Source organism: Macaca mulatta, chromosome 1 (genome assembly GCF_049350105.2).
Source record: "Macaca mulatta isolate MMU2019108-1 chromosome 1, T2T-MMU8v2.0, whole genome shotgun sequence".
Classification (NCBI taxonomy): Eukaryota; Metazoa; Chordata; class Mammalia; order Primates; family Cercopithecidae; genus Macaca; species Macaca mulatta.
In genome coordinates this window covers 147,660,198-147,674,048 of record NC_133406.1, presented here as the reverse complement: position 1 = coordinate 147,674,048, position 13,851 = coordinate 147,660,198, and the positions used below count along the sequence as shown (strand labels likewise).

Here is a 13,851-nt window from a genome sequence, read left to right as displayed (position 1 = left end):
TCCTGATACCAAAGCCTGGCAGAGACACAACAAAAAAAGAGAATTTTAGACCAATATCCCTGATGAACATCGATGCAAAAATCCTCAATAAAATACTGGCAAACCGGATTCAGCAACACATCAAAAAGCTCATCCACCATGATCAAGTGGGCTTCATCCCTGGGATGCAAGGCTGGTTCAACATTCGCAAATCAATAAACATAATCCAGCATATAAACAGAACCAAAGACAAGAACCACATGATTATCTCAATAGATGCAGAAAAGGCTTTTGACAAAATTCAACAGCCCTTCATGCTAAAAACGCTCAATAAATTCGGTATTGATGGAACGTACCTCAAAATAATAAGAGCTATTTATGACAAACCCACAGCCAATATCATACTGAATGGGCAAAAACTGGAAAAATTCCCTTTGAAAACTGGCACAAGACAGGGATGCCCTCTCTCACCACTCCTATTCAACATAGTGCTGGAAGTTCTGGCTAGGGCAATTAGGCAAGAGAAAGAAATCAAGGGTATTCAGTTAGGAAAAGAAGTCAAATTGTCCCTGTTTGCAGATGACATGATTGTATATTTAGAAAACCCCATTGTCTCAGCCCAAAATCTCCTTAAGCTGATAAGCAACTTCAGCAAAGTCTCAGGATACAAAATTAATGTGCAAAAATCACAAGCATTCTTATACATCAGTAACAGACAAACAGAGAGCCAAATCAGGAATGAACTTCCATTCACAATTGCTTCAAAGAGAATAAAATACCTAGGAATCCAACTTACAAGGGATGTAAAGGACCTCTTCAAGGGGAACTACAAACCACTGCTCAGTGAAATAAAAGAGGACACAAACAAATGGAAGAACATACCATGCTCATGGATAGGAAGAATCAATATCGTGAAAATGGCCATACTGCCCAAGGTAATTTACAGATTCAATGCCATCCCCATCAAGCTACCAATGAGTTTCTTCACAGAATTGGAAAAAACTGCTTTAAAGTTCATATGGAACCAAAAAAGAGCCCGCATCTCCAAGACAATCCTAAGTCAAAAGAACAAAGCTGGAGGCATCACGCTACCTGACTTCAAACTATACTACAAGGCTACAGTAACCAAAACAGCATGGTACTGGTACCAAAACAGAGATATAGACCAATGGAACAGAACAGAGTCCTCAGAAATAATACCACACATCTACAGCCATCTGATCTTTGACAAACCTGAGAGAAACAAGAAATGGGGAAAGGATTCCCTATTTAATAAATGGTGCTGGGAAAATTGGCTAGCCATAAGTAGAAAGCTGAAACTGGATCCTTTCCTTACTCCTTATACGAAAATTAATTCAAGATGGATTAGAGACTTAAATGTTAGACCTAACACCATAAAAATCCTAGAGGAAAACCTACGTAGTACCATTCAGGACATAGGCATGGGCAAAGACTTCATGTCTAAAACACCAAAAGCAACGGCAGCAAAAGCCAAAATTGACAAATGGGATCTCATTAAACTAAAGAGCTTCTACACAGCAAAAGAAACTACCATCAGAGTGAACAGGCAACCTACAGAATGGGAGAAAATTTTTGCAATCTACTCATTTGACAAAGAGCTAATATCCAGAACCTACAAAGAACTCAAACAAATTTACAAGAAAAAAACAAACAACCCCATCAAAAAGTGGGCAAAGGATATGAACAGACATTTCTCAAAAGAAGACATTCATACAGCCAACAGACACATGAAAAAATGCTCATCATCACTGGCCATCAGGGAAATGCAAATCAAAACCACAATGAGATACCATCTCACACCAGTTAGAATGGCGATCATTAAAAAGTCAGGAAACAACAAGTGCTGGAGAGGATGTGGAGAAATAGGAACACTTTTACACTGTTGGTGGGATTGTAAACTAGTTCAACCATTATGGAAAACAGTATGGCGATTCCTCAAGGATCTAGAACTAGAAATACCATTTGACCCAGCCATCCCATTACTGGGTATATACCCAAAGGATTATAAATTATGCTGCTATAAAGACACATGCACACGTATGTTTATTGCGGCACTATTCACAATAGCAAAGACTTGGAATCAACCCAAATGTCCATCAGTGACAGATTGGATTAAGAAAATGTGGCACATATACACCATGGAATACTATGCAGCCATCAAAAAGGATGAGTTTGTGTCCTTTGTAGGGACATGGATGCAGCTGGAAACCATCATTCTTAGCAAACTATCACAAGAACAGAAAACCAAACACCGCATGTTCTCACTCATAGGTGGGAACTGATCGATGAGATCACTTGGACTCAGGAAGGGGAACATCACACACAGGGGCCTATCATGGGGAGGGGGGAGGGGGGAGGGATTGCATTGGGAGTTATACCTGATGTAAATGACGAGTTGATGGGTGCAGCACACCAACATGGCACAAGTATACATATGTAACAAACCTGCACGTTATGCACATGTACCCTACAACTTAAAGTATAATAATAATAAATAAATTTAAAAAAAAAAATAAAAAATAAATTAAAAAAATTAAAAAAAAGGGTTATCTGTACTCCCACATTTATTGCAACACGACTCACAAGAGCTAAGATATGGAATCAACCTAAATATCCATCAACAGACAAATGGATAAGGGAAATGTGGTGTGTATGCACAAATACTATTCTTGGGGAGAGGGTTCAAGATGAATGACTAGAGGTGTCCAATGCCAGTTCTCTTTAGAAAGAAGAACCAAAGTTACAAGTGAATAACCAAAACGTGAATAGACTAACAAGCAGAGAATGCTGGAGGCTAGTAGAGAACTCATGAGAAGCAGCTGGGGCACAGAAAAGGACGGAAGCAAGAGGCTGGCAGAGATCTGCTAGGAACCCCGAGGGACTTGGTATCTAGTCAAAAGGGTAGGTGGGAGTGTTTGGGCTCCTCTTTCCCCTGTGACAAACCACTGGTATCTGAACTGTCAGAGAGCTCCACCTCCCAGAAACTCAAACACTGGTGTGGGCAGTGATCTGGGGACTTCTTGAGGGCACTGCACCAGATTACCAACTTGCACTGGGTTGCTCACTCTGCCCCCAGACTTGAAAGGCTGCGATAGGGTGCTATACTGGGAGCACAGCCATCAGGGGTCTGTGTCCTGCCCAGGGAACCTCAGCCTTTGTGTCTCCACATCACTAAAACCCCATAGACATTCCTTGGCATCTGCTCAAATTGTGGCAGCAGCAAAGGGATGGCTGGACCAAGGGAGTCGCAGGGTTCCTCGGCAAGTGCTGCCCTGAAGAGAAGAACAAGTATTGCACACCAAGGGAGCGGTCACTGGGACAAAGAAAACTAGAACACATACTTTCCTGTGCCCAAGAGCTCACCACCTATGGACTATGAGTGAGTGTGCTGTTTCCAGCAAAAATGTGGGCACTGTGCTTGGCTCTACAAAACTTTTCAAGTATGATTTCATCCTGGGGGCCAACCTGGTTTCAGTGCTCAGACCCAGGCATGGAGATGGGGACTCCTTCCCACCCCCACTGCTGTAGGCATAGCCATGGCTGACCCCACAGGAAACTGGCATGGGTGCATCAGAGGACAGACTTTCTGGGGCAGACAGGGGTGACTGTGGTCTTACTGGCAATCAGTCCACCCTATCTAAGCTTGCCCAAAAGGTGGGACCCCCTCCCCCTCTCCATAGAGAGCAGCAGCGTTCCTGCAAGGGAGAGAAGAAGAGTCAAAAAGCTGTGTGTTCTGAATTGAGGGAGAAGACTCCAAAACAAAGACATTCTGGCAGCAAGCCATGGGCAGTCACCTTTTAAGGCTCTCAGGTACATTGCAGCCTAGAGATAAGACAGTGGTGTCTGACCAATTTGAGTGTTCTGAGTATGGGGACAGGGGCATGACAGGGAGGGAGATTACATTCCTGCCTGCCCAGGCTATGGAGCTAGGGTACCTACCTGCCTCTCTGCAGAGACCTCAGTGTACTTACCAGGAGCTTCCCTGCCGCCCCCTCAGGGCTGCTGCTTGTGCTTGCCATTGGGGAATCCAAGGGAAGGCTTAGCTTTCCATCTCTGCCCTGACTTGTCCCCAGCTAGGGGGTGAGCAGAGAGCTCAGGCCACTGTACATTCCGCAGCCCAGCCCATTGCCTGAAGCAACAGAGAACTTCCCCCAGTAAACAAAGATCAAGCACCTGCCCATCTGCTTCTGTTGCAGCAGGCTCTTACCCACGACCACCGCCACCTTTCCTGAAGGTTGAAATGTACAATCCAGTAGAAAACCTGCTGACACAAGTGCACAGTGCTGGGAAATGAGATAAGATTCTTGAGACTTCCGCCATCCCAGCCCTGCAGGAAGCTGTGATACTGCTCACGCACCCAGTACACTGCTACTACAACTAGCATTTGAGAAAACCACCACACAAAGGCTATCTATGTTCAAAGAACTCATACAGAGTTTCTGCCAAGGAAGCACCCAGAACATACATTACAGTTACATCCTTCAGAGGAAAAAAATTCCTATCCAAATGAAAGTAAATTCAAAATAAGAAGAAAAAGGCAGTTTCTCCATACGAGAAGGAAACAGCCAAACAATTCTGGAAGTATAAAAACAGTGTTATGACGCCCTCAAAAGATCACATTAAATCTCTAGCAATGGATCACAACCAAAATGAAATCTTTGAAATACCATATATAAAGAATTAAAAATACTGATTTCCAAGAAGTTCGATGAGATCTAAGAGAAAGTTGAAAATCAACACCAAGAAATCTGAAAATCAAGTCTGGAAAAGAAAAATTCATTGAAGAAATTATAAAATGCAGGTAAAACTTTAACAGACTAAACCCAGGAGAAAAAAGAATCTCAGAGCTTAAAGACAGGTCTATTGAATTAGTCCAGTCAGACAAAAATAAAGAAAAAATAATTTTCAAAAATGAATAAAGCCTTTGAGAAGTATAGGGGCTATATAAAATGTCTAAACCTACAAGTTACAGGTATTCCTGAGGGAGAAGAAAAGGCAAAAAGTTTGGAAAACCTATCTGAGGAAGTAACTGAGGAAAACTCCCTAATCTTGCTAGAGATTTAGACATCCAAATAGAAGATGCTCAGAGAACTCTAGGAAAATACAGTTCAAGAAGGACTTCACCAACACATATAGTCAGCAGACTAATGACAACATGAAGGAAAAAAAAATCTTCAAATCAGCAAGAGAAAGGTGTCTAATCACCAATAAAGGAAATCCCATCAGACTAACAGTGGACATATTGGCAGAAACTTTACAACCCAGAAAAAAAAAATCACAATCCCATTTCAGACTTATTAAAGAAAAAAAAAAAACCTGTCAACCATGAATTTTTCATCCTGCTAGAATAAGCTTCATAAATGAAGGAGGAAAAGTCTTTCCCAGACAAGCAAATGCTAAGGTAATTCATCACCATTAGACCAGTCTTACAAGAAATGCACAAGGGAGTTCTAATCATGTAAACAAAAGATCAATACTCAACATCATAAAAACAGACAAAAGCATAAAACTTACAGGTCTTATTAAAAGGATGATCCAGTAATATGCTGCTTACAAGAAACCCACCTAACACAGACTGAAGGAAAAAGGGTGGAAAATGATATTCCACACCAACAGAAACCAAAAGCAAGCAGGAGTAGCTACATTTATATCAGATAAAACAGACTTTAAATCAACAACAGTGAAAAAAGACATGGTCATTTTAAAATGGTAATGGGACAAAGTCAACAGGAAGATACAACAATCCTAAATATATATGTACCTGATATAGGAGGTACCCAGATTCATAAGACAACTACTACTGGGGCACATGTTCTCAGGACATCCTGAGACAGTGCCTTGGAAACAAAAATAAATAAAAAGAAAAAGAAAAGAAAACCAAAGAAAAACTATCTAAGAAAAGAGACAGCAATACAATAATAGAGAAGGACTTCAACATCCCAATGACAGCATTAAAAATCACTGAGACAGGAAATCAACAAAGAAACACTGGACATAAATTGGACTCTAATAGACATTTATAGAACCTTCTATTCAACAACCATAGAATATACATTCTTCTTAACAGCACATGAAATGTTCTCTAAGACAGACTATATTTTAGCCCATGAAACAAGTCTCAATAAATTTTTAAAAATCAAAATCATATCAAGTATCTTCTTGGACCACAGTGGAATGTAACTAGAAATTTATTCCAAGAAGAACTCTCAAAACTATACAAATACATAAAAGTTAACCTGCTCCCAAATCATCTTTGGGTCAGCAACAAAATTAAAATAGAAATCTAAAAATTTTTTGACACAAATGACCATGGAGACACAACATACAAAAACCTCTGGGATACAGCAAAAGCAGCACCAAGTGGGAAGTTTGCAGCATTATATGCCTACATAAAAAATAACCAGAAAGATCACAAATTAACAACCTGGCATCGTACCTCAAGAACTAGAAAAACAAGAACCCAAAGCAAGCAAGAGAATACAAATAACAAAGATCACAGCAGAACTAAAGGAAATTGAGAAGAAGAACAACAAAAATACTAAGGATCAAAGAAATGAAAAGTGGGTTCTTTGAAAAAAATAAACAAAATCAATATACTGCTCAACTAACCAAGAAAAGAGAGAAGACTCAAATAAACAAGTGATCGGAAATGAAAAAGGAGACATTACAACTGATAACACAGAAATACAAAAGAACACAGACTACTATGAAAATCTCTACACTCACACTAGAAAATCTAGAAGAAAGGGATAAATCCCTGGAAACATAAAACTTTCTAAGGCTGAACTAGGAAATCCTAAAAAGACTAGAAATCCTAAAAAGACTAATAATGAGTAGTGCAATTAAATCAGTGAAAACAAATCTCCAAACAAGAACAAGAAGCCCAGGATCAGATGAATTCACAGTCAAATTCTACCATACATACAATGAAGAATTAGTACCAACTCTCCTGAAACTCTTCCAAAAAACATCGAGGAGGGACTCCTCCGTAACTCATTCTATGAAACCAGCATCACCTTGATATCAGGGAAGGATCCACAAAAGAACAAAAACTACAGACCAATATCTCTGACGAACACAGATGCAAAAATCCTCAACAAGATCCTAGCAAACCAAATCCAGCAGCACATCATGAAGATAATATACCACAATCAAGTGGGTTATATTGCAGGAATACAAAGATTGTTCAACACAAATAAATCAAAAACTGTGATTCGCCACAAAAACAGAACTAAAAACAAAAACCGTATGATCATCTCAACAGATGCAGAAAAAGCACTTGATAAAATTCAGCATCTCTTCATGATTAAAAACAAAAAAACCCCAACCAAACAAAAACCAAACATAGGCCAGGTACATCAGCCCATGCCTGTAATCCCAGCACTTTGAGAGGCCAAGGCAGGTGGATCGCTTGAGCCCAGGAGTTCAAGGCCAGTCTGGGTAACATGGTGAAAACCCATCTCTACAAAAAATTCAAAAATTAGTGAGGCATGGTGGTCTGTGCTTGTAGTCCCAGTTACTCAGGAGGCTAAAGCAGGAGGATCACTTGAACCTGGGAGGTTGAGGCTACAGTGAGCCACGACTGTGCCACTGTACTTCAGCCTAGGTGACAGAGTGAGATCCTGTTTCAAACAAGCAAACAAACAAACAAAAAAACCTAAAAAATCTAGGTTCTCCTTGCATTGTTATAAAGAAATACCTGAGGCTGGGTAATTTATTAAGAAAAGAGGTTTAACTGGCTCATGGTTTTGCAAGCTGTACAGGAAGCATGGCACTGGCATTTATTTCTGGGAAGGCTTTTACTCACGGAGGAAGACGAAGCAGGAGCAGGCACATCACACAGTGAGAGTGGGAGCAAGAGAGAGTAGGGGTGGGGGTTGCCATACAGTCTTAAATAACCTGATTTCACAAGGACTCACTCATATGAGGACAGCACCAAGCCATGAGGTCTTTGCCCCCATGATCCAAACACATCCCACCAGGAACCACCTCCAATAATGAGGATTACATCTCAACATGAAATCTAGAAGGAAGATCCAAGCCATATCATAGGCATTGAAGGAATATACCTGAAAATAACAAAAACCATATGAAAAAAACCCACAGTCAACATCATAATGATTGGGGAAAAGTTGAAAGCACTCCTCTAAGATCTAGAACAAGACAAAGGATGCTTACTTTCACCACTCTTACTCAAAATAGTACTAACAGTCTTAGCCAGAGCAACCAGGAAAGAGAAAGAAATAAAGATATTCAAACTGGAAAAGAGGAACTCAAATTATCTGTTTGCTGATGTTACAATCTTATACCTAGAAAAGCCTAGAGATCCCTCCAAAAGGCTCTTAGATTTGATAAATGGATTCATTAAAGTTTCAGAAAATCAATGCACAAAATCAGTAACATTTCTGTACACCAATAACAATCAAGCTGAGATACAAATCTAGAAGTAAATTCCATTGACAACAGCTACAAAAAAATTTAAATACCTGGGAATACAGTTAACCAAGGAGGTGAAAGATCTTTGCAAGGAAAACTTCAAAATACTGATGAAATACATTGCGGATGACACAAACAAATGGAAAAAAATATTCCATGCTCATGGATTGGAAGCATCAATGTCATTAAAATGACCATACTGCCCAAAGCAGTCTACACAGAGTCAATGTATTTCCTATAAAAATACCAATGTCTGTTTTCACAGAGTTAGAAAAAAAAAATCCTAAAATTCGTATGAGACCAAAAAAGACCCAAAACAGCCAACGCAATCCTAGGTAGAAAGAACAATACTGGAGGTATTGCATTACTTAACTTCAAATTATACTACAAGGCTATCGTAACCAAAACAGCATGGTACTGGTTTAAAAACAGACACACAGATCAATGAAACAGAACAGAAAACCAGAAATAAATGCACATACCTACAGCCTCCAGATCTTCAACAAAGTTGATAGAAACATACACTGAGAAAAGGACACCCTATTCAATAAATGTTGCTGGGAAAATTAGCCATATCAAGAAGAATGAAATTGGATTCATATCTCTCATCATTTACAAAATTAACTCAAGATGGATTAAAGAGAAGGAAGAAAATATGGATTAAAGACTTAAACGTAAGACCCGAAATTTTTAAAAGTGTAGAAGAAAACCTGGGGAGAACCTATCTGCTGATTGGCCTAGGCAAAGAATTCATGACTAAGACCTCGAAAGCAAATGCAACAAAAACAAAAATAGACAAATGGGACTTAATTAAACTACAAAGCTTCTGCACAGCAAAAGGAATAATCAACAGAGTGAAAAGACAACCTACAGAATGGGAGAAAATATTTGCAAACTATACATAAGACAAAGGACAAATATCCAGAATCTACAAGGAACTCAAACAACTCAACAGGAAAAAAACAAAAACAAAAACAAAAACAAAAAAACACTTCATTAAAAAGTGAGCAAAGGCCATGAACAGATGTTTTTCAAAAGAAGACATACAAATGGCTAACAAACATATGAAAAAAAATGCTCAACATCACTAATCATCAGATAAATTAAAATTCAAACCACAATGCAATACCATCTCACACCAGTCAGAATGGCTATTAAAAAGTCAGAAAATAACAGATATTGGTGAGGATGTGGAAAAAAGAGGACACATATACACTACTGGTGGGAATGGAAATTAGTACAACCTGTATGACAAATGGTATGGAGATTTCTCAAAGAACTAAAAACAGAACTGCCATTCAATCCAGCAATCCTACTACTGGGTATCTACCCAAAGGAAAAATCATTATATCAAAGATACCTGTACTCATACATTTCTCGTAGATTTATTCACAATAGCAAAGATATGGAATCAACCTAAGTATCCACTGATGGATGACTGAATACAAAAAAATGGTGTGTATATACACCATGAAATATTACTCAGCCATTAAAAAGAATGAAATTATGTCTTCTGCAGCAACATGGATAAAACTAGAGGATATTATCTTTTTTTTTTTTTTTTTTTTGAGACGGAGTCTCGCGCTGTGTCACCCAGGCTGGAGTGCAGTGGCGCGATCTTGGCTCACTGCAAGCTCCGCAAGCTCCGCCTCCCAGGTTCACGCCATTCTCCTGCCTCAGCCTCCGAGTAGCTGGGACTACAGGCGCCCGCCACCACGCTCGGCTAGTTTTTTGTATTTTTAGTAGAGACGGGGTTTCACCATGTTAGCCAGGATGGTCTCGATCTCCTGACCTCGTGATCCACCCGCCTCGGCCTCCCAAAGTGCTGGGATTACAGGCTTGAGCCACCGCGCCCGGCCGAGGATATTATCTTAAGTAAAATAACTCAGAAAGTCAAATATTGCATACTGTCGCTTATAAATAAGAAATAAATAATGTATACACATGGACATAGAGCATAGAATAATAGACACTGGAGACTCAGAAAGGTAAGAGGGTGAGAAGGGGTGAGGAATGAGAAATTAACTCATGGATACAATGCATACTATTCAGCTGATGGTTACACTAAAAGCCCCAGACTCCACTACTAGGAAACATATCCATGTAACAAAATGCACTTGGATCCCCTAAATGTATAAAAATAACACTATTCAGCCATTTTAAAAAAATGAAATTGTCATTTGTGACAACATGGATGAACCTGGAAGATATTATGTTAAGTGAAATGAGCCAGACACAGAAAGACAAATACCACATGATCTCACTCATATGTGGAATCTAAAAAAGCTGATCTCATAGAAACAGAATAGAATAGTGGTTACTAGGGACTAGGGAGGGGATTGGGAATATGATGATGGGAAGAGAATGGTCGACAGGTACGAAGTTACAGTTAGATAGGAATAATAAATTCTGGTGTTACATTGCACAGTAGAGTGACTATAGTTAACAATAATGTATATTTGAAAATAGCTAGAAGAGTGGATTTTGAATATTCTCACCACAAAGAAATAAATGTTTGAGGCAATCAATGTGTTAGCTAATTACTCTGATTTGATGTGTCAATTAAAAATAAAACTTTCAAAAATCATCAAAAAAGTAAATAGATATGCTAAGTGAAAGAAGCCAGACATAAAAGTCACATACCTTACAACTCCACTTATTTGAAATTCTAGAAGAGTAAAACTATAGTGAAAGAAAGCAGACAAGTTGCTGGGGTTGGGGGGTGGTGAACCATAAAGGGAATGATAGACATATTACTTGTTTTGACTGCGGTAGTGTTTCATAACTACACACATTTCCAACACATCAAGCTTCATACTTACATTTGATTAATTTTATTACATGTAAATTATGTAATAATTTACCTGAGAAGGTCTAGCCCTATTTAATCATTTAGGGGAAAACAAACACACACACACACACACACACACACACATACACAAAACTGTCTTTGAGTATACAAGATCACACAGTTGGCAAAACAGGACTAGAATCTAGTTCCATAAATAAAATCCAAAGCTCTTTATATCATATAAATTGCCACTATTTGGCAGTAGGGAGTGGTGGTGGTGGATGCTTATATTGGTAACTCAATACCTCCTGCTGGAATACAGATTTAAAACCCTTATTCTGAAACTTTGAAGAATTCATAAAGTTATATTAGGGAAGGCTATAATCAAAACACTGAGCAACAGATGTTCACTTTCTATCAGTAATATGCTCATTCATTTTATTCTGGCTATGTTTGCTTACCAAGTTAAATTTTTTACTATCAACCAGCATTCTATCCCTTTGATATACATCTATCAATTGGTCTCAATATTTGAAAAACAATGTAAAAAGTTTAATTCATGATTCTAATGTATTATGACTGTAGCTTATGCTAAATGCAAACAATACTTAGTTTTCTTTAAAAAATCACATTGAAGTAACTTATTTCAGGTAAATTCCTAACATAATTCCACAATTGTTTTTTCTTTTGAATGCTTTGATATTATTGACATTTCATACAAAAGTGGAGCAAAATATGAGTTCCCTTCTTTTTAGTATTATTTTATCACTCTCCTATTCATTTTTCTTAGCAATCTTCAATAACAGAAAAAAAAAAGACGTTTATGGCTCCTTCAATTGCCAATTTTTCTTTTTGCTTTTGGTTTTCTGATTTTTCTGTACTGAGATGATGATGCTGTGTCTTAATTTTACTGAATAAAAAGAATGTCCTACTCTGCAGTCACTCTATTTGCCTTCCAGATCTGCATAGAGTTCTAGGATTAACACAACTTTTTCTGCTTACTTATTACAATGTAGTGCCTACCTGAGGATAGAAAACTGAAACAACAAATAATATGTTTTCAAAGATAAACAGTTGGCTTTTCTTTTACCCTCATATTCCTGATTAAGATCACCCTAGTCTGAATTTGCCAATGGAAAATGTCTAAGCTGCAAAAGATACCTGAGGCTAGATGTACAATTAGTAGTTGTTTCGTACATACCCTAGGTTGATTAAGATAATTAGAAACACACTCTAGGTTAATTAAGATAATTTTTAAAGGGTTAATCTTTTTCATCTTTGCAACTTCTCTCCCTCTGAAATAAAGGCATACACCTTAACCCATAATTCAATGTCTTGATGTAGGAAGTCTAAGCAACAGTATTTCATAAGACACAAATTGCCACATTGCCGAAGCTTTAAATGAGATAACCACATATATTCTGCGTGTTGGGTAATATTTCATCTGCACAATGAACAAAAACTAGCTGAAGTTGGGATTTAAAAATTACTGTTAGCAAAATGACAGCTATTAGGAAAACAGATTTCTAAAAACTTAAAAGCAATTCTGACATACACTGCTTATTTACCATTACTTAAAACACAGTGTAAGGAAAGAAAATATTACCTATTACTAACAAAACTATGTAGACAGAAAAAAAATTAGAACAGGAGTCCTTAGGCCACAATAAGACCCCTAAATATCACAGAACATAAAATTGTATAATTTAAAAGTTCAATTAAAGTTGAAAACAAAGTTATTTAAAACAACAGCACAGAATCTGTGCTATGAGAAAAAAAAAAAGATTGAAAGGAAGGGGGATGAGAAAGGTGAGAAAAGCACTACCAGACTCCTTACCCATTGTTGTTGGTGCTGGAGCTTCCTGATGGTATTTTCAGCTTGCTCCAGCTTAGCACTGGCCTCATCACTCTGCTGTTTGATGGTGGCCAACTCCCGTTTTATGAGGTAGTTTTCCTCAGCCTCCTGGGCTCTTGTCACTTGTCCCTTAGGACATAATTTTTTTGTGTGTAAAGCAATTTAGGATAGATTCAAGAAAGACTGCCTTTGTGAGGTTTAGTTATTTACTTTGACATGTTAAAAAAAAAGTCACCTCAGCGAATAGAACAGCCTAGGTAATCATTAGCTAGCAGCTTGTTATTGCTCCAGCAAATTTTGGGAAACTAAATGAAAATTTCACCTGACAAGAACAATTCTTCTTTCAGTCAATAACAATTTAATTCATGCAATATTACTGAGTTGTACATGCAGGACTAAAATTTTCAATGAATAGTAGTTAATTTCACAGAATCCACTTATTGCCACTTTGAAATAAATACTTAAAAAAATAAGGTTAGCTTTAAAACGTGCAAAAATAAAACAAGATAACACTTTGTTATAAAAAATTAAATTTATACCCACATACACCACCCAAAAAATTATTTCTAGAAAAACGCATGTAAAATTGCATGCATTAAAATATGAATTTTGAGGTTTAGGACTTTCCTTAGAAGTTAGAGAAGATGTTTAAAAGAACTAAAACAAAACAAAAACTATACCTGTATCAATCTATCTGCCAAGGAAGCACTTTCCTACAAAAGGAAAAATTCAGATAGAAATATAAGAGAAAGAAATAAAAGTGATAAAA

At 37.8% G+C, this 13,851-nt stretch overlaps 1 protein-coding gene across 7 annotated transcripts in view; it reads right to left on the bottom strand.

Moving 5' to 3' along the window:
* The window catches only part of EVI5 (ecotropic viral integration site 5), a 277,111-nt gene that overhangs the window by 134,949 nt on the left and 128,311 nt on the right, over positions 1–13,851 (bottom strand). For 3 of the 7 annotated variants that reach the window (XM_015144879.3, XM_077953015.1, XM_015144884.3), the window contains exons 12-13: positions 13,763–13,795; positions 13,065–13,211 (exon numbers count right to left, since the gene is read on the bottom strand). The exons of 2 other annotated variants lie outside the window; for them this stretch is intronic. In XM_015144879.3, coding sequence (XP_015000365.1) covers positions 13,065–13,211; positions 13,763–13,795 — 180 coding nt within the window. The remainder of the gene's footprint in view (positions 1–13,064; positions 13,212–13,762; positions 13,796–13,851) is intronic. 2 more of the 7 variants (XM_077953006.1, XM_077953008.1) reach the window with 1 other exon arrangement.